A 20,958-nucleotide genomic window follows, 5' to 3' on the forward strand; every position below is an offset into this window, starting at 1 on the left:
TAGGGGATGTGTATAGGTCTGATCTGGAGTTTTTAATAGGATTATAAGAAGTTTGGAGGGTGGTGTAAGATGTAGAACCAAATTAGGTCAAGGTTGTCCTAATTTTGGCCGAAGAGGCTTTATTTTTTCCCCTTACAATTGGAGGTGTAGAATACATTCAAAAAGAGACTCGGAAAGTTGGGGAAGAAGTAGGAGAGGTCTAGAAGAAAAATCAAGAAGAAATAAAAAGGATATAACCGGGTCTTGCACTAATAACAATCAAAAGAAGTCATCACCTAGCACACAACAAAGAGGATTTAAGCCACCAAGCATACAAAACCTCAGAGATTTCAATCTCCACATTTACAAAAGTCGGACACGCCGAAAGCATATCCGATTAAAAAAATTAAATACAAATTAGACATATGTATCTTAAATATTTTATGAAAACTTTTAAATATAATTTCTTATATTTAAAACTATATATATAGATATATATATATATTATAAATACTAAATTTTTTATTTTCTCTCCACAACACCAAATCAATCACCCGCACTCAATACCCCATTCATCAAATATTCTCTTTTTTTTTCATTTCTCTTTGGCGGGTTGCAATTTAGTTTCACAAGAATGTATGATGTCATCTCAACATCAGCGTCTGATGTTGTTACAACATCACCATTTTAAAACCATCTCAATAACAAAGTCTGACATTGTCTTGACATTGATACCCGATGTTAGCAATTTCTACACCACAACTCAATAGCTTATCTTTGTCCGACGTCGTCTTAATATCATCGACCAATGCCCTCTCCACACTCACAATAAACATCCTCTCGACATCGACATCCAATACTTACTACATATCAATGATGCCAAACTCTCGACAACATTATCGTCTCCTCTCCCAATGTCGCATCAATGTCCAACTTTCGACATCATAATATTAATCATTTTAAGTATAAATCTACTTAAATGACAATTTATTTCTAAATTATTTAATATTATACTTATTCAATTTCTATACACTATTTTTTAAACACAAAAATTATAATACCATATCCAACCCGTGTCTGTGTCCTATTTTCAATAATTGTCATGTCTGTGTCATCGTAGATTATGACCTTTGCTCTCACCTTGATGCTTGATATTGCTCTAATAGTGGGGCCATAATAATTCCCTGGTAGATGTTTTGCATCAACTCTCGTCTCATCAAATTATGCCCTGCAAAGTTGAAATCCAAGTATCTTCAGCAATTCCTAGTGCTAGCTTGCCCAAATCCTACATTGTGACTCATGTGCCCTCGATGTGGCTTGTTCTACCATTAGATCAAAAAACCACGATCCTCCACACGATTTGCAGGTAAATTCTTTTGTAATGATAGAGTTCACTTCAAGAGATTTGATGATAAGGGCACTTGCAATTTGTTAAAAATATCTTTGGGCAAAGGGTTAGATGCATTACTTAGAGGTTGATTAATTCTTTTAAATAAAAATAATTAATATTACAAGGTGAACTAATTAACATGCCAATGGAAAATCAAGATGGCATTTTTTATGTTTAATTTTTTCTAATTTTTATGGGCCACAAGCCCTAGCTTATAATTACTTATATTTTAAGGATGGATGTCTCTTAGGATAAATGCAAACCAACACATTCAATTTCCTTATATTTTTTTGGAAGAATGATAATGATTCACCCTTTCAACATAGTTTACATTGCTTTTAGTTATTTGTACCCTCACCTCACTATGAAAGACTTGAAAACATTTTATGAATATAAAAGCATAATCAGATATTGCATGAGTTGCAATATTAGTCCTATCAATGGGTCTCTTTGAATCAAGAACAATATCATTTCCCTTAACATTAGGGGACCTAATCACCATAAATTGAAAGTGGTAATTCTTTATTAGATTTTTGTTGGATAATAGAAGATTATGGAGTGCAATTGAAGAGGACTTCTATATGGGCTTGCTAGGTAAACGTTTGACCATTTTATTTTTATGTTTGAACACGTACTCTCCCTATTATATAGTGCATAATACTTGAATCATATAGCCATAGTTGACCTAATCGGACATGTGGTGTCTATGAGCAAGACATCAAACTAGAATTTATCCTCATAACTACCTATCTTAAGGGGGGCAATACAACTACTAGTGATGGGGAGGATGGTAGGCTTCACCCTACTCATAAGGAAGGGTTAAGTTGTGATTCAAACCTAAAGATTAGCATTTACTAACACATGTGTGGATATCACATTCATGGCACTCCCACCATAAAAAATAATCAATAATAACCCAACTTCTTTTCTTACTACATAATATATACATGAAGCAAATATTCTTCCTATTTAAATCCTCTATCTCACTACTAGAAATTCCTAAACACCTCATAACTGCAATATGGTTAGTATTTCCTAGCCAAATCTCTTTAGATATAGGCATCACATCAAAAACTTTCTCAATTTCATCATCCTTGAGTGAATCTGACTCATCTAAAAATAGGATTTGTGCCTTCCATTAATATTGCATTAGCCCTTTTCATGACACTTGAAGCATATAATACCTTTATTGTCCTTAAAACTCCCCTTAGTAGGAACCGTAGCACTCTGAGTAGTACTAGTGGTGGAAGTAGGCCTAAAAATAGGCCTTTGGTAGGAGTACGAGTGATTTGGCTTCTGGGTTTAGCACAGGAGGTATCCTTCTCTTGCTTTTCCAACATGAGTAGTGACAAGATCCTATAATGTTTGCTAATTAAATATCTCTATTTCATTGCTAATGTCTATACCAAGACCAATGATAAATTTATTAATAAGTTGCCAACCATTATCAACATAGTTGTTCCTAAAAACTATGTCCTCAAAAATGTTGAGATACTCAGTGACTCCAAGTATTCATTGTCACAACAATAACAACATCAAGCCTTTATCCCACTATGTTGGGTCGGCTACATGAATTCTTTTTTCTCAATTGTGCTATGTTAAGAGCCAAATCTTATTTAAATGTCATTTGTAATATTTTCTAACCCAGTCTTTTTAAGTCTACCTCTACCTTTCTTAACATAGGCTAAATCTAATACATCCACTTTCCTAGCCAAGTCATCGAAAGGCCGATGTTTTATGTGACCAAACCATCTAAGGCTGATGTGAAACGTATGCTACAACACTACAAGACCACCCATAAGGGTATAAATGGAAAAACAACAATATAAAATAAACTAGTACAAAAACATATAAATAAATAACTAAAAAAAACCGTAGCCGTTGATCTCCGATGTCCTCATCAAAGGCGACTCTTTCTAATATTATCTACCACTAGATCTACTCCAACCTTTTCACATATATACTTGTTTCGCATTTGGTCTCTAAGAGTGAAGCCAATCATCCACCTGAGCATTCACATCTATGTAACACTTAATTTTATTTTTGTCTTTTAATGGCCAACATTCTACATCATAAAACATTGCAAATCTCACCACCGTCTTATAGACTTTTCCTTTGAGGGGTACTTTTTTATCACATAATTGAACAATAGAAAATATTTAAAACATGTACTCTTATTAGTAACTTGATCGTTCAAAGTCACAATCCCCTCACTAGATCTAATCCTACTAAAATTGCATCCCATGTATTCGATATTAGATCTCCTCAAACGAAAACCATTAGACTCTAAGGTTGACCTCCATAGTTCAAGTTTATCTTCAACTCCCTATCTAGTCTTGTCAACAAGAAAAATATCATCAACAAAAAGCATACACCATAGACATTCTTTCATTTCTAAAACTCTCCAGAATATTTCTCTTGGAACTTTATCATATGTTTTTTTTCTAAATTAATAAATATCATATATAGATCATCCTTATTCTCTCTACACTTCTCCGACAAACCTAAATAAATGTATAACTTCCATAGTAGACCTACACAGCATGAATCTAAATTGATTTAGAGAAACATTAGTATCACATCATAACCTATGCTCAATAACTCTCTCTCATAATTTTAAAGTATGACACATAAACTTAATTCCTCTATAATTCATACACTCTTGTGCATCAACTTTATTCTTAAAAATAGGAATCTAATAGAAAATGCTTGTAGGAAACAAGAGTCTCTCTTGCTGAAATTTAATTTCAGCACTTTGCAAAATAGATATTGAGAAGAATTTGGAAGAAAAACCCGAATTAAACTTTTTAAATTGATAATAATTGAAGTAAAGCAACAATATACAATGGATCTTCTATAGGAGAAGAAGATCCGTCTCTCCCAACTCTCTAGATGCCACTAGAGCCCACTCAAGCACAAAAGAACTCCAATTTCAGCAAAAACCATAGATAAAAACCTAACCCTAGCCTTCAAACATACCTAAGCACACCATTAACTGAGTTAACTACCCAAACAACCCTTCTAATTTGAATTTTCCTCCCAATCCCTATTTAATCTCCCATTAATTCTCCCTCAATTGATTGTCAGACCCCACCCACAAAGGGGACAGCTTTACTGGGGGCGGAACCCTGTTCCGCCTCTGGTATACAATAGCTGGTCCAGGCTGGACCAGTCCATCAAAATCAAAACAATCCACTTATGCAGCATCTTTTTAGTCCTTAAAATAATATTAAAAAGTTTCGTAAGCAAAAAAAATTCTTTCATCTCCTAAGCATTTCCCCACCTCTATTGGAATAGCATTAGGTCCAACAGCTTTTCCACATTTCATTTTCTTTAAAGTCTCTCTAACTTCAATTTTACTAATACGTTGATAAAAAATTTTATTTTCTTTTTAGGACGCTCAGGTCATTCAAGTCAATCATATTCTAACAATCATAATTGAAAAGCTTATTATCTAATCCATTATATAAATCATTAAAAGCTAAATTCTTTGAATCTCATGTCACTTTCTTAGACTACTTAAGGACCTCTTTATATATTTCCCAATTTTTCGAGTTTTTACGCCTAAATCAATTTTTATAATAAAATTTCTTATTTTTTATCTTTCATACATATTTTGATTTCATCAACAAATATTTTTACTAATAGAAGTTTTTTACTTTTAATACTCCAAACACATCCTTTGCAACATTTTAATATCACACTCTACTTTTTTCCACATAACATAAGCTTCTTCATGCATAGTCCAAAAAAATATATAAAATTTGGACAAGCAAATTGCAAAGTAAGCTTCCTACAATAAATCACAAGTTAGTCAAAAAAAAGATATGAATTTGGATTTTATACGTGAGTTAGCACTCAAGGTTGGTTGCTGATTTGTATAAACACTATCCTACAAAGGGTTTCACTCAATATAGGGTTAAGGTGATATGTTCTCATATAGGAAAGGCTAGGCCTTATAAGTGGAGGTAACTAGTTGGAGTTAAAATACAATAATATATAAGCTTGTCACTAAACATTAAAAAATCCCTAATTTTCATTGTGATTTTATTAAATCACAAATTAAGGAAATTAATCAACTCCAGTATCAAATATTACCCTTTGATGGACAAGAGATCCACCAATCACAATTGTCAAAGATTAAAGCTCCAAAAGATACTTTTACTGAAGTTGCAGAGTACAAGCTTTGCGTTTGATACCATCGTTGACCTAGCTTTGAAAGAGTTGAATCAACACTTCCAATTTCCATGGTGTGTGGCTATGGATATGATGAACACCCTTGGCCTCTAATACCAAAGCTTCCTACAGCAAATCACAAGTTATTTCAAAAAGATATAAATTTGGCTCCTATGTGAGTTAGCACTCAAGCTTGGTTGTTGGTTAGTATGTGGAGCGTTATCCTAAAAAGGTTTTTATTCAATATAGGGCTAAGGTGATAGGTTCTCAAATAGGAAAGACTATGCCTTATAAGTAGAGGTAACTAGTTGGAGTTAACACACAATATCACAAGCTTGTCACCAAACATATAAAAATCCCTAATTTTCTTTTTTATTCTATTAAATCACAAATTAAAGAAATTAATCAAATCTAATATCAAAGATTATCCTTTGGTGGATGCTGGATTTACCAATCACAATTTCCAAACGTTAAAGCTCCAGACGATACTTGTTGCCAAAGTACAAGTTTTGCCTCGAATACCAAAGTTGACCAAGCTTTGAAGGGGTTGAACCAACGCTTCCAATTGCCGTGGTGGGTGACTATGTATGTGGAGAACGCCCTTCGATGGTTTGAGAAATTTTATCTAAGGTGTAGATCAAGCGAATAAAATTGGCCAAGGGCTTGGTCAAATTATTCTTAGGGTGAGATTTTTTTGTTAGAAAATATTAGAAATGACCTTACTTTATTATATTTAAATAAGAATTTGACTCTTAAGAAGACACAATGGAGGAAAAGAAATTCATATAGCTAACCCCACATAGTGGGAGAGATTTTTGGATAGCATCCAACAATTAAGAAGCTACACTAAAATTAGGAAACAGCGCCAGGTTGAGCCATTTCTAGCTAGTTTTGAAAAATGTAGTTGAGGAATGGATTTAATGGTATCTTTGGAGGTTGGAGAGGCTTTGAAGGGGGGGAATGTGAAAATCTATTCATAAGATTTTGGATATGTTCCAAGGAGTTTGAAAGGTGGTGAACGGTGTATAACCAAACTAGGACAAGGTTGCTTAAGTTTGGGGCCTTTTGGCCAACCACATTTAAGAAACTTGTGTTTTTTTTTTTTTTTTTTTTTGGGAGAAAGAGAAAACAATATCTTTTTTTTTTTGGGAGAAAGAGAAAACATTTAGAAAGAGACAAGGGATGTTGAAAAAGGAGCAAGAAAGATTGGGGAAGAGCCGAGTAAGAGATAAAGAGCAAACATAGATCTTCCAACAAGAAGATCCCACAAAGGTCAGCTACTAAACACACAAAATCCTAGAAATTTCAATTGCCACATTTTTTCTCAAAGCTGATATTTTCAATTCCTCAAAGCAAATATCAAAGCATTACATGATGTTCTTCGAAAAGAAATTACAAAATGATGAAAAATATAATAGGAATGAAATAAATATATAAGTGGTGTGAAATCAATCCCTAATAAAGAGGGCGGCCCTAATGGCCATGACTTAAAGAGATTGCAACCTATAAAAGTTGGAATAAATAAACAAAAGCCTCCCACAAAGAGGGAAAGGATAGAAATTAAAAATTCAAATTATTAAAATTTAATATGATTTTTGAAATTTTAATCATACATATAATTCAAAATCTTTTGAAATATAGATTCTTTAATATTCATGTTGGATGAATCTGTTCAATCCCTTGATTTTTATATTATGATAGGGTTTCATGACCCTTGCTCTCATCTTGACTCTTGATCTTGCTCTGGTAATGGGACCTTAATAATTCTCTACTTGATGTTCTACATATATATATATATATATATAATCTTAAATGGGTTGGGTTGATCTCAAATTGGATCCAACTCGCCATGCTAAAGATGGAGCAGGTTTATAATAAAATCAAGTCTTTTATCTATAAATTAGTTTGTTATCATATTAATTGTACTGGAACTCTAATCAAATAAAGTCAGATTACAAACCGACCTATTGACAAGCCTACATAAAAACCAAAAAGTTATATCAACAAACAAAAGCTATTACTCAAACATTATAATAAGGATCATGTAATGGTTTATCAAGATCGGTGGTTACTGCCAAGGCGCCAATAAGATATGTATAGGTTTACAACCATCATTTTTTTTTTTTTTCATGTGAAGTTTTTTTACATTCTTTCTGGCTTGCTTCTTACAAAAATAATGGAAATTTACCTGCATTAGAACCGCGCAAAAAGGCATGGCAGCATTACCAAAAAATATTATATTTTAGCTACTAACAAAAAATCAAATATCACAGAACTCACACAGTTCATAATAACCTGCAATAGTTAGGTTCAATAACGACATATTGGCTTTAAATATATATATGAACTCTTTACATATTTTATCAAATAAAGGAATCAGATCAACAGTAGCTTGTTACTGGAACCTATCAACAATTGCCTAGAAGTAAATGAACAAATAAATAAACCTAATTTGCATGTGATAGATATTCAATCATCATTATTGATTGAAAAACTAATGTTCCTAGCAAGTCATTGCAAACTGTTGTCATTGTATCTCTGGTTTAGACTATCATTATTGTTTGAAAAACTAATATTCCTGGCATGTCATTGCAAACTGTTGTCATCGAAACTCTGGTTTAGACCAACATAAGCAGAATAGAATATATAATGAAAAATAAAAACGTAAGAAAACAACATCATGCTGTTTGGGCCCAGCAAAATAACAGAATTTTCTACTTGTTGCAATTTTAGAACATTTTATTGTCCACCTTAATTTTACTATAGGATTAGCATCTGTATAAAATGCATGCAAATAATAAATGATCACATTTGTGTACTGAAATCCTTCAAGTATGAAAGGAAAGAAGAAAATTACCAAATCGTTCCCGTTCAGCATCAGCATATTTGACTTGAATAGGTCCCGTTGCCTATCAAACCATAAACTAACTTCAATTGCAGGAAACAAAAGATTTGATGATAAGGTCAGATTGTATTCCTATAACACTTACCCCAGGTAATGTAAACTGATTGTGCAAAGCTCTTATAGCTCTATCAGCATGCTCTGAAGATGCATATTTAATGAAACAAAAACCTGTAGAAGTGAACTTATGCATATTGATCTAGCTGTTTACCAAAAGCCACTAACACTGATATTTTATCAAAAGTTCAATAAAGCGCAATAGAAAATGATGAGGAGAAAACAACAACAACAAACTTTTATCTCACTATATGGGGCCAGCTACATGAATAATTTTCTTCCATTATATTCTATTAAGAATCAAATTCTCATTTAAATCTAATAAAAAAAAATCTTTTTTAATACTTTACAACCAATTAACTTTTCTATGCATTTCCTGCAAGCCTGCAAAGATAATTAATTATAGCAGATTGAAGTAAACAATATTGAAAGAAACTATCAAAGTGGACTGTCTCAAAAATAAAAAAAAAACATTAAGACTGACGTAAAAATGAAAATGATGTAGATTTGAGCTTCTCAAATCTTCTTTGGAAGACGTCCGCAAGCAAACAACCATTTCTCACATTCAAAAACCACAACAAAAGTCTAATGAAAGAATCCGTAGCGCACATCAACCACACAATTCCATCACAAATGGAGACATCTTCTCAAAGCATGGACCCATAACATAATCCATACCATTTGCATAGAAAGCACAAGCATATTCCAAGTGGAGGGCGGAGCACCATACAAGAAAGGAAGCACTACTTTTGTGCCTAAAAGGGTCTACTCAAATAATCCGTATATGCACCACACTATTCCAAGACAAATGGAAATAGCTCCTCAAGCCATGAACAATAACAGAATCAATCTCTCTTTAATATAAACCAATTCACATACTCTACATAACAGGTAGTCAGCACCTCGCAAGGGAATACTGCTATAAGAGAAACCACAACACAAACACAACAGTTTCTCTCAATGTCATAGCGAAGTACTAAATCCAAATGGCGGTGATACATTTACCTGCAACAGAAATATTACAACCAATAGCACCCAATTGCAAGCTGCCCAAAAGATCCAACCATAAGAAAATAAAAATGCTTTAAAGCAGATTAATATCGCAACAAGTTTCCATTCTGAGATGATGACCTTCCAAAAGATCTTAGTCACTCATAGTTACCATTCTCAAGAATATGCATAATTAAACCATAGTGCAACAAGAAAATGCTAATAAGCAACAGACAGAATAATGATATCATTCCCATTTACCTAATGTCAAGAACAAAGAATTCCCAACGGCAGAAAACCACAAAAAAGTGCCAAAATTTGTTATGCCAACTCACTTAAAATGCAGCACTAGCTTCTAAATAGTAACATGCTCATTTTGAAGGCTTAAAAACAAATGAAAGCATTTCTCAGGCATAAGAACGAATGAAAGAAACAATCCAAATTTCAAAAGACAGGAGAGATAAGGGGCATTTAGAAAGGTTATAGAAGTGCTACTACTAATAGCAGGATTTATTTTCAATTGTGATGTCGCAAAACCTGGCCTTCAAAGATATTAATCCAACCAAACACTCAAACTGAACAACATCCAAGAGTAATGTTGTCGCTACAATGCCCTTTAAGCACAAACAAAAAAACAAAAGAATAAAAGGCGTTCATCACGTTTAACAGTCCCAAAATTAAATAACAAGTTTAAGACAATCTTCACGAAATTAAAGATGTGGCCATAGCATAATTTATTAAACTGAGTTGGGCTAAAACATGACTTCAGGGACTATTTTAACCTTCCATGAAAAGAAACGGTCAGTCTCTAACATACATCATGTAGGTCCAGTAACCAAATTTGAGGTTCCACAGATAGGAGTGATGGATTATGTTGCCTATAGTAAAACATGGAGGTCCCATGTTCAATTCATGAAAACAGCTGCTGTACAAATACATGGATAAGGATGCACACATCAACCTCTCCTTGGATCCTTCATTAGCGAGAGCTTTGAGCACTATATATGCCCTTTTAAAATAAACGAAGGAATGTAAAAGAGCAGCAACAGATGCGCAACACTGTATTGCCTTATGGACAAATTGGAGCATGTGCAGGACACATACAGTTGAAAACCAGCCTCATCCAGAAAAGTTTCCTGTTTGAGCCACTAAATTTTTATAATATAAAATTAGGGGAAAATGTAGATTAACAAAATGATCCTAGAGAAATATTGTAATATTCCCCTCCATCCCCGCCCCAAAAAAAAACAAAACATTATTTTTAAATATTTCTGCGTGAATGGTCCGGAAATAAAATTTGTTATATGATTCCCAAAAAGCTGATTTATATGTGAAATCAAATTTTGAGGAATGACGAGTGTAGAATCAGTCAAATAAGTACAAGTCCACAGGCCAGCAAATCACTCAACAAAACGCTATTTTTTCAAGTGCCAGCTCCTTCCATTCCTTTCTCTAATTAAAACACGTGCACTCATTTGCCAACATACAGATCTCAGGATTCAAAAAAGAAAGGGGAAACTTAGAGGCATCTGAATTGTTCCTGCATTAAAATGTCACCAAGCCATTTCATGAATATTGTACTCATTTCAGAAGAACGGGAAGAGCAGCTCAAGTATTAATGGATGAAACAAAAGATATACTAAGTGCGACATACAGTAATTGCCACAAAAAAGTACTCCAGTTTTTGAATTTTTTATTTGTACAAAAATGAAGAAAATAAGTACCGCTATATAAAAAACATAATATTAGCATTTAAGCTCAATTATTCCTGAATAAAAGGATCCTTATCTCATTACTCAGCCTAGATATGACTTCCAAGGGATTAAGTCAAAGGAAAGACGTTAAATAAATTCTACCATCCAGAACTGATCATTCCTAAGATGATTAAAGGCCACATCCCAGAGAATTCCTTGCACAGATCATTACAAAAAAAAAATGAAACTGAAACAATAAATCATCCACCCTCACAAACTCTAAGCCATCATCCATGAGTATAACATTCATTTCTGTGTCTTGCAAAAGATGTACTGCCATGCGTTTAGAACCATTCATCCGTGCATAAATCAGGTGGAAACACCCATGCCCTCAGAATCCAATTATCAATGTCCAGGCCACAATAACAAACCAAATATGTCACATGCATACAGAGAGCATCCAAGCATATCATCAAAATCTTCCAATTAAAAGCAAGCAAGTATAATCTAGAATAAACTCTGCACACAGCCAATAACCAACATCCAGCAATAGCAAACTCAAAGAAATATTCTTAAAGAAACATTAAAGAACCACGTGATTCCATGCTTAATAATGGAACAATATGCCTACTCCCAGAAGAATAAATTACGCAAACCATCAAACAAGTTCCATCCACAAAGTCCACAGATGCCGAATTTAAGAGAACTACCTCACAAAGTCTTCTAAAGAAAATCCTTACAAGAATCAGTGCAGAGCATCCAAAATTAATAACAAAATCCAGGCCATCTAGAGCATGAAATGAACTCCATGATTTCCAATATTTTACAACCTTTATAGAATTAGTATTTATATAAAATGCACGCAGAAAACAAAGTTTTTATTAAGTTAAAACAGGTGTATAGTACTCATCACCATCGCACATGAATAGTACACATGTAAGGACAACTGCAACGAATCTCCAGGGGTAGAAAAGTTCAATAAAGCTTATCACCTTGCACGGCCATAAGCAGTTCAAAAACATCTTAATTGCATCGCAAACTTTCAATCAATAAGCATCTAGATGTGCTACCATTTCATCAATTAGCTCCCGTAACTATAAAAGTGACAATGGCAAGTTTCCTTTTTTTCATTAAGAAACTCAAGTTCACCCAGACCCCATATTAATGGCCAGGTTGCAACAGAATACAACCACTCTAATCAGATAAAAACATTATCTGAGAGAAATTATAAATCACTTGCTCCCCAAGCCTCAAAGGACCTGTAAAAGAAAACCACAATTTATCACGAACATGAGAAAACTTCTGAATCTACCTTGTTGTTGACCAGTTCGCCAGTCCTTGATCAATGCCACTTCAACAACATCACCATGTTCCTCAAATAAAGGGCGAATCTGAGCAAAAAATGTATAAACAAGAAAAACTGAGGCCGAGTAAATTGGCACAACAAAGCCAGCTCCAAGAGCTACACTCTTGAAACAAAAGTCATGGGAACATTTTATTAATTAGAATAAAAAAAGATAGGAAAGGATGATGGGAAGTGCAAAATAAAAGTTGATTTTTTTTCCATGCGAATAAAAAATAAAATTTGCACAGGAATAATATTGGTGTAAAAAACGTTAAGAGAAAATGATAGTTAATTTGTTGGAAGTAGCAGAAGATCAATGCTTATCATGAAAGAATTGTTAAACTCATATGGCTGATCCACTTAATTGGACATAAGTTGCACAAGAACAACACTTACTAGAAATTATTCTTAAAATTCATAAAGCATCCAAAGTAGATGAACAAGTAAGACAATGGGTAAGATGGCACTGAAATTAGAATAGCAACACATCAGAAGTTTTTATTCATAGGCTCACTTGGTTAAGTTAAAAAGCATGCTTTCAAAAATGATTAATTTATTAGATTCCATCATTTGGTAGAATTAGATAGAAATCAATGTGGATTTTTTCAACTCTTCAAAATCCCTCAAAAACGATGATTTTACTGTTCACGCTCAAAATGACTGAAAAATAAAAAATTACTTTATAAAACATATTTTCCATCAACGACCAAGCAAATAAGCACTTGGGGACTTCAAGAATAAGGAATTTTCAACAAAGCTTCCCAAGCTGAAGAGAAACCAAATCAAACAGGAAAAAAAAAAAGTAGATCCAAAGTTTAGTTAGAATGCAAGGTTTTAAGCTATCCATCCACAAGTAGAAGAAAATCAACACCATGCATGCGATTCATAAAAAAGAAAACCAAAAATCATCATAAAACCATCTAATATTTTGCAAGCCAAGGTGAATATTTTCACAGGCAAGCTCACTCAAGCTTTGTTTTCACGCACCACAGCTCCTTCACTAACTACCATTTTTTAGTGAATGGAAACGATCTGGATCACATGATCTTGTACAAATAACCGCTGCCAACACTTTATGTATAAAAAATTAGCAACATTTAATAACAAATGATAAGTCAATTCAACCAACATATTGCATCTTCTGTATCATCGTTAATCATCACATCAAGCCACCATCATTTCCGCCAATTGCCAAATTCTCTATCAACCATCACATTAACCCCATGATCCATTTCTTGAAACCTCCATTCATTTACAATAAGCATAATTCTCACGCTCTAGTGTCTAATCATTGTCTTAAACCATAATAAATAAGTTAAAATATATATTTCATTAACTCTGCTGAAAAGGAATCTGGAAACTGCTCTGCAAATTCAAGGTCAAGCTCCTCAAAAAAAAAAGATTGGCAAGTAGAACATTGAAATATTGAAGGTTCACATCCATTGACTCAAGTTTATCCATTTTCTATTAAAAACCAAAGATCAGCCCTAGGCAAGCCATTCCAGCTGAAACTTAAAAAAAGTGGTACCAGCATCATGCTTCTTAGTAGCACAATTGAATAGTAAAAAGAATGTCAGAAAGTGTTGGCTTTAGATTTATGTTCAAAAGCAAACCATGACTGTCATACAATGCTTAAAACAATAATACAAAAACAAGTTAATAAAATTTCAAGGGGCATAGATATAAAACAACCTAAAGAAAGCAATTTCAAGCATTCTAGAGTTGTGGCATTATGTTTCACCAAGCAGGATAAATCACAAAATGCCAATGGAATAAAAAATTCAAGAGGATGGCACAAGGAAAATAAAAAACACAAAAAAACATGTATTAATTTTGTCAATATGGATGTTTTTCTCTGCTTAGAAACTTAAATATTTAATCACTACATTTGAAATCAACAGACAATTCTTTTTATATAAGTTCACAACATCGAAATAGAAGGATGAGACCATTTAACTATGCAGTAGTCACAAAAAAATGTAAACAAAATGCAAAACTTACATCTTCTTCAGTTGCAGTTTTTGGAACTGATCCAACGAACAGCTTAGCAAATTTGTTTCCCTCACCATAGTCTGGGAAAAATCAGTCAACGTGTTAGAAGAAATGCTTAACAAAATTAAAGATAAAAAAACCTAACTATCTTTATAACATATAAAGCAAGTAAATACATGATCAATTTCAATAGAAAGTATGTGCTTCAGGAAAGAGATACACATTAAAAAGATTTATCTTGGATAAATTTGTTTAGTCACCACTCAGTATACACAGTGAGAAAATGCTAAATGGGTTTTGGGAAGCAAATTTGATTTCTGACGTTACATATATATAAGCTGTCATAATTTGATGTTTTGTCTTAACACATTTTCTAACATATAAGTTTCCCCTGAAATAACACCTCTGATTGGAATAGTAGTAGAACTCCAAATGAAAACAGGAGAATATTCATTTATTTCAAACTTCACCACTTATATACAACACATTTATGAAAGAAATAATCATACATGAAACCTTACATTACGCTAGGAAATCGGTAATAAATAAGCATAACAGAAGAAAAAATGTCTGTGATTCTAGATGAAGTTAAACAAATGACCTTGGATAGAGGGACAACTTAAAAGTAAACTGGAGGATTACACCACTTTGAATTATAATTTGCCGATACTCTAAAATGTTTGGGTCCGTGCTTTGACTGATGATCTTTTTTTTTAAGGACAAATATGCCAATTAGTGGCTAAATTAAGCGACATATGTTATACTAAACCAAGGAGTTGCATAGAACGATTTGAAATTAGGTTTATCACATCATTAAGGTCAACAACAAGGCTTTGGTTCCCTGATGCAGGACACTTAAAAAGGTTTTGTAAGGGTGAGAGAGGAAGGAGTTTAGTTAATCCTACCAAGGAGACAATCTTCACTAAGAATTCAAATAACTTTAAATAAATTAAGTGAAACCAAATCTTCTAAAGTTAAGGAGAGTAAATGTAAGAAGTAATTCTTAGTTCAGTTCAACTTAAGCAAATATATCAAAGATTAAGTGGAAGTAAATAGAATAAAAAAACATCTAAATGTGGAAGATAATGTAAAAAACCTTCAAAAAGATATAACTCAATTTATAATGAAAATGGCAGATATTATTAAAAATTAACACACCATAAATGAGATAGAAATTAGTAGCAAATACCTAAGGCAATCTACCAAAGTCAATTTTTACAACTCTAGCACATTGACAAACAACATCCAAAGCATAATAAATAATTAAAGAAACAATTTTGTTCTAACTTGGATAAGAACTTCCACAAATTTCAGCCCATGCACTGAAAAACAACCACTATATTTCATTTTCCTTCTGATGCCCAGATACATGCCTTAAACATAATATTCCGAGACGTTTCTACCACTCAAAAATATTACCAGTTAAAATACGCATGCTATAATTAATGCTTATGAATCCATGCAACCTAACTTTAGGAAATATACCCAGGATTCAGGATGGATTTAGCCACAGTTTTTTAAGGCTTTCTTAAACTTGAATTGACTGAATCAAGACTAAACCTTAGAATTAGTAAATACTTACTAAATCATGATTACAGGATTTGAAGGCGCAGGGTTTAGAGAATTAGGCTATGTTTGGATGCTGGGAATTAAAGTGAATGTATGTTTAAAAAATGGCAGAAATGTTCACACCAATGGCTACAGACTCATAATAAAGAGATGAACTATTGGGATCTGATTTCAATTTCTTCGTTTTCCTTCAAACAAAACAAAGCCTCCACTTCCCCGCATCCAAATAACGTTCAAGATTTAACTCTAACGAAGATAAAATCCCAAGATTTACTGATTACAAATTTACTTGATTACTAAAACCAAATTTCTTTGAATCCTACACTCTATAGAACAGCAATAGTGAGAAGAAAATTCATAACTCCAAAAACCCTAACTAAGCAAAGAGAATGATGAACTACCTGGAGAGCCTCCTCTCCCCGCAAACCCTCGCTTTTGAGCATTCATAGGCATCTGATGCCCACCTAGGTCCCCATGACCATCGCGGAAGCCCTGACCACCAGCGGAAGAATAGTCGGGCTGGCCGCGGTAAGGGTGGTAACGGCCACCGGAGAAGCCTTCACCACTGCCGGAGATTCCACCTCCTCTAGGGAAACGTTGGTGCTGGTTCGGTGGAGTATCCGAAGGCCACCGTGACGGCATTCTCGAGTACTTTCCGCCGTCGCCGAAGCGGTCGCCTCGATGTCTGTCCATCGTATTCGAGAGGTTGCAGCGGAAAAGGCGCTCCGCTGTTATCTGCTCCAAAGAAAAATAAGTCGAGGAAGAAGAAGAAAGTGGTGGGGGGAGAGAGAGAGAGGGCGGAAGCGCGGAGTCCCACCTGTTACTGGTTCACGGATAGTCGGCTTTTTCTTGCTCGGATGAAAAATTATGCCCTTCCTCCCACACAGATTGAATTAAGCTTAAGCTTTTCAATGATCTCTTCAAATTAAACGACTCCATTTCCAAAAAAACAAATGATACAATTCCTTAAATTTTAATGTATATACAAACTATCTTTTAAGAATTAAGATGCATTGCATTAATTTTTATTCATGTGTATTTAAAAGAAAAAAAAAATATTTAAAAAAAAAAATATTTAAAAAAAAAATTGATTAGAGTAGTTTTAAGTTGGGGTGTAAATCGATCAAGATGAGTTCGAGTCACATCTAACTCCAACTCAGCTCATACAATTAACAATAGATTCGAATTGAAGCTCGAGCTTAAGTTGAACCTATGTATTGAGCTCAAGCTCAACTCAAGAGCTCAGCAGGAAGGTTTTAGAGGCAACTCGCTAGAGAAGACGTCAATGACGGAAGTCACGGATGTAGCTCAGTTGAGAAGTAGGTAACTGATCCACTTGATTGTTCAAAGAAAAAACATTAAATTTGTTGCTACCAAAATTGCTTAAGCGCAAAAGTGGCAAGAATGTAGTTTTAAAGGAAAAATAATAGCAGTAATTCATGCATGTTACATTCATTTTATAATTTTTTAAGACCAAAAATAATACTATGATTCTTATTTTAAAATATACAAGTCAGTTCGTAAGCCAACGAGCTAAGTTTTGTCAAATTTGAATTTGGGCTTGTTTAATTTTTTAGCTTGACTTTTTGAATGAGCTCGAGCTCGTGACTCGATAAGCTCGACTCACAAGTCCAGTTTAACGTGGCTCGGCTCATTTACACCCCTTGTTTTGAGTATATTTCATTTTGAAAATGGGTTTTAAATTTCTAGGAAAATTGTTTGAAAAAAAACAAAACAAATATAAAGTAACATTTTGAGGAGTTTCAAATCTCGATTTTAGTTCTTTTTTATGTATTTCAAATTTGTCTGACTTAGACGAATTCGAAATACACAGGAATACTTTCTTCTACACAGAGATGCTAGCCCCCAATCTCAATAAAGATGCTCATACTATGGCACATATACTCTACTCTCTCTCGTTGGACAAAGACACTCACCGTCACACGAACCTTGCACTCGTTTCCTACTTGGTGAGCATGCTTGACGCACCTCCCGCCGACCCTTGCTCCTACCAGTCAATGAGGAGCATAACATATGAAAACATACAATTTATTTTTTTATTTCATATTGCATCAACTATTTATAAACATTCATGAGCTACATCAACATTTATCAACAAAGTGTAAGCATATTTATATCTACAGAGCAATTAACAAACTTCACATCATTTACATGCCTCAAATCAACAATACTCTTTAAGCTATACATAATAAAAACATAAAACATAAATTGAACATTTCTACTCTGCCTCTAACTTTATATTTGCATTTTCCTATAGAAACATCCAAAATATAAGTTGTAATTAAATGTGTTATGCATTAAAATAAACAAATAATTTTAGTAAGCATGTATAATAAGGTGAATGATAAATAACATATGTTTTCATTATTTCTAAATGTTACCAATTAATAAAACATTTATATAATTATAAGATATTTAATTTTTAACTTAAACCTAAAAAATTATATATATATATATATATATATATCTCCTTCCTCACAATTTTTTTACATATGCAATTTAAATTCCTCAAAATTTTCCTTACTTATATTTTATGTGATTTTTTTATTTATATGAGCCAGTGGAGAGAGCTCGTTTGATATAGAACGTTATGATAGCTACTCGACAATGATGGACTGCTAATAATAAGTGGTTTGGTTGTGAGACTTGTAGCAATGGATTTTATGGGAAAAAGAGCAAATTTGCACATGAAGATTCCAAGAGAGGTGGACAATATGTATCTAGAATAATCCCTAGTAGTGACAGTGTAGCTAGTTTAAGTTATGTTAGTGGAGCACATGTGTTCCATCATTATGGTAATTGACATTTTGGTCAATGTTACAGGGTGACATGATAGCATTTTTTATGTGGACAGGTGGGACACAGGGTGGCTGAGTGTCCACAGGCAGGATTTGATCGATGTTCTGAACATCGACCAAAGAGTTTTGCTAGACTTATAGGGAGACCAAGGGTACTTCCACTCCATACATTTTTAGAGGGATTAAATAGTTGAGGCGGTTATTCGGGTTTTGTTGTAGGCTTGGTAGCATGTATACTGCTTACAGGCTAGAGGGAGTCTAGTAGTTTTGTTGTTTCAGTTCAGCCACATGTGTATAGTTTGACTCAGCAGGAGGTTCGAGATGCCATGTGATAGGTATGGCTAACATTTTTTTATTAATCATGTTGAGTTTTATTTGATTCTGGAGCTAATTATTCATTTATTTCTGAGTGTAGCTTTGGTTTACTGCACTTGCCTTTAATTTTATTATCTTTTTCTTCATTCGTTACTTTATCGACGGGAGATGATATAATAGCTAGTAGGGTTTATTTCTACAATATTAAGAATTTTGAAAGGAAGTAGAGGTCTAGTTTGATTTTATTACTCTTTTTTTTTACTTGATGTCATTTTGTGTATGGGCTGGTTGAGTCGGTATAAGGCTCATATTAATTGCTTGAAGAAGCGAGACGCCATGTTTATGGAATGTGAGAGTTGTTTATTTCACGGTGTTAGAGGTGTTTAGTCCTATGTGATTTCTACTATGAAAGTTGATAGATTATGAAAGAAGAGTTATACAGTATTTTTGACATACATCTAGAAAGGGGTGTCAATTTTTTACACAACTCGAAACCCGACCCGAAAAAATCCGGATTTGGGTTGACCCATAAACCCGAAAACCTCTGCCCTCGTCTGCTGCCCACCCTGCCCGGTTGAACTTGAGTTCGCTATTCGCGTGCTGCATGGTGCCGCCCGAAGCGTCCCGAGTCCCGAAGCGACGAGTCGCGTCCCGAGTGGCGAAGCGTCAATTCCCGAAGCATCCTGAAGGTCGAAACATCGTGTGCGCGGTGCGTGGCTGCGTGCCGAACTCGAAGTGCTTTGTGCGTGATGGCGCGGACCGCGTGGTGCGTCCCGAACAGGTGAACCTGAAGCGTCGCAGTCGCAGACTCGTTGGCTCGCTGCGTCACATGTTGCCGCTATCGCCTGCCGCTGCTCTATCGCTGCCGCTGCGTTGCCGGGTGTATTTCAAAAATCCGGGTCGGGTTGTGTCAACCCAACAACCCGCGCGGGCCGAGTCTGGGTTGAAAAAGTCGACCCGTTTATAAAAATGGGTCGGGTTCCAGTTGACCTGTTTAGAACCGGGTCAATTCGGGTTCAACCCGAACCCGAACTGCTGACTTGAATTTACACCCCTACATATGGGATAAGAGTATGAATTTTGGTTCTCTTTTTGATGTCCCTATAATACATGAATTTCTTGATGTTTTTCATATAGAGTTAGTCAATTTGCCTTCGAATAGAGATAGATTTTCTGTATTGATGTATTTTGAGGTATGACTCATATATCTATGTCTCTGTATAGAATGACACCTAAGAAACTAAAGGTAAACTTTAGGAGTTAGCAAATAGGGATTTTATTCATCCTAGTGTCTCTATGGGGAGCACATGTGCTATTTATGAAGAAAAAGGATTGTATGATGTGCATGTATATTAATTATAGGTTGTTGAACAAAGTTATTATCATGAATAAGTATCATTTACCACTAATTGATGATCAATTTGATTAACCTGTTGGATCTTCTATATTTTTTAAGATTGATTTGCAGTCTAGATATTATCAAATGAATGTGAGAGAGTCTAATATGTTGAACAATGTTTTCAATACTATATCTGGACACTATGAGTTCTTAATCATGTCTTTTGTGTGACTAATACACCAATAATTTTTATGAATTTGATAAACAAGGTATTGAGAGATTGGTTAGACCAAAATTTGTGATTGTGTTCATAGATGACATTCTAATCTAGTACAAAAATTAAATGAAGCTTTAAGACTTCATTTGGGACAATTTTTTTCCTGCTTCTTAA

The 20,958-nt window shown here is 34.1% G+C and overlaps 1 protein-coding gene across 5 annotated transcripts in view; it reads right to left on the reverse strand.

The window, feature by feature from the left end:
* LOC110110293 (flowering time control protein FCA-like) overlaps nucleotides 1-17,068 on the reverse strand; it is a 51,796-nt gene extending 34,728 nt beyond the window's left edge. For 3 of the 5 annotated variants that reach the window (XM_020841694.2, XM_020841693.2, XM_020841691.2), the window contains exons 1-6: nucleotides 16,912-17,068; nucleotides 16,496-16,829; nucleotides 14,535-14,605; nucleotides 12,501-12,579; nucleotides 8,536-8,618; nucleotides 8,403-8,454 (exon numbers count right to left, since the gene is read on the reverse strand). In XM_020841694.2, the coding sequence (XP_020697353.1) occupies nucleotides 8,403-8,454; nucleotides 8,536-8,618; nucleotides 12,501-12,579; nucleotides 14,535-14,605; nucleotides 16,496-16,787 (577 nt within the window). In that variant the 5' untranslated portion in view covers nucleotides 16,788-16,829; nucleotides 16,912-17,068. The other 2 variants (XM_020841692.2, XM_028695432.1) reach the window with 2 other exon arrangements.
* Nucleotides 17,069-20,958: the final 3,890 nt, after the last annotated feature.

The sequence above is a fragment of the Dendrobium catenatum genome, unplaced genomic scaffold (genome assembly GCF_001605985.2).
Source record: "Dendrobium catenatum unplaced genomic scaffold, ASM160598v2 fragScaff_scaffold_636, whole genome shotgun sequence".
Taxonomy (NCBI): Eukaryota; Viridiplantae; Streptophyta; class Magnoliopsida; order Asparagales; family Orchidaceae; genus Dendrobium; species Dendrobium catenatum.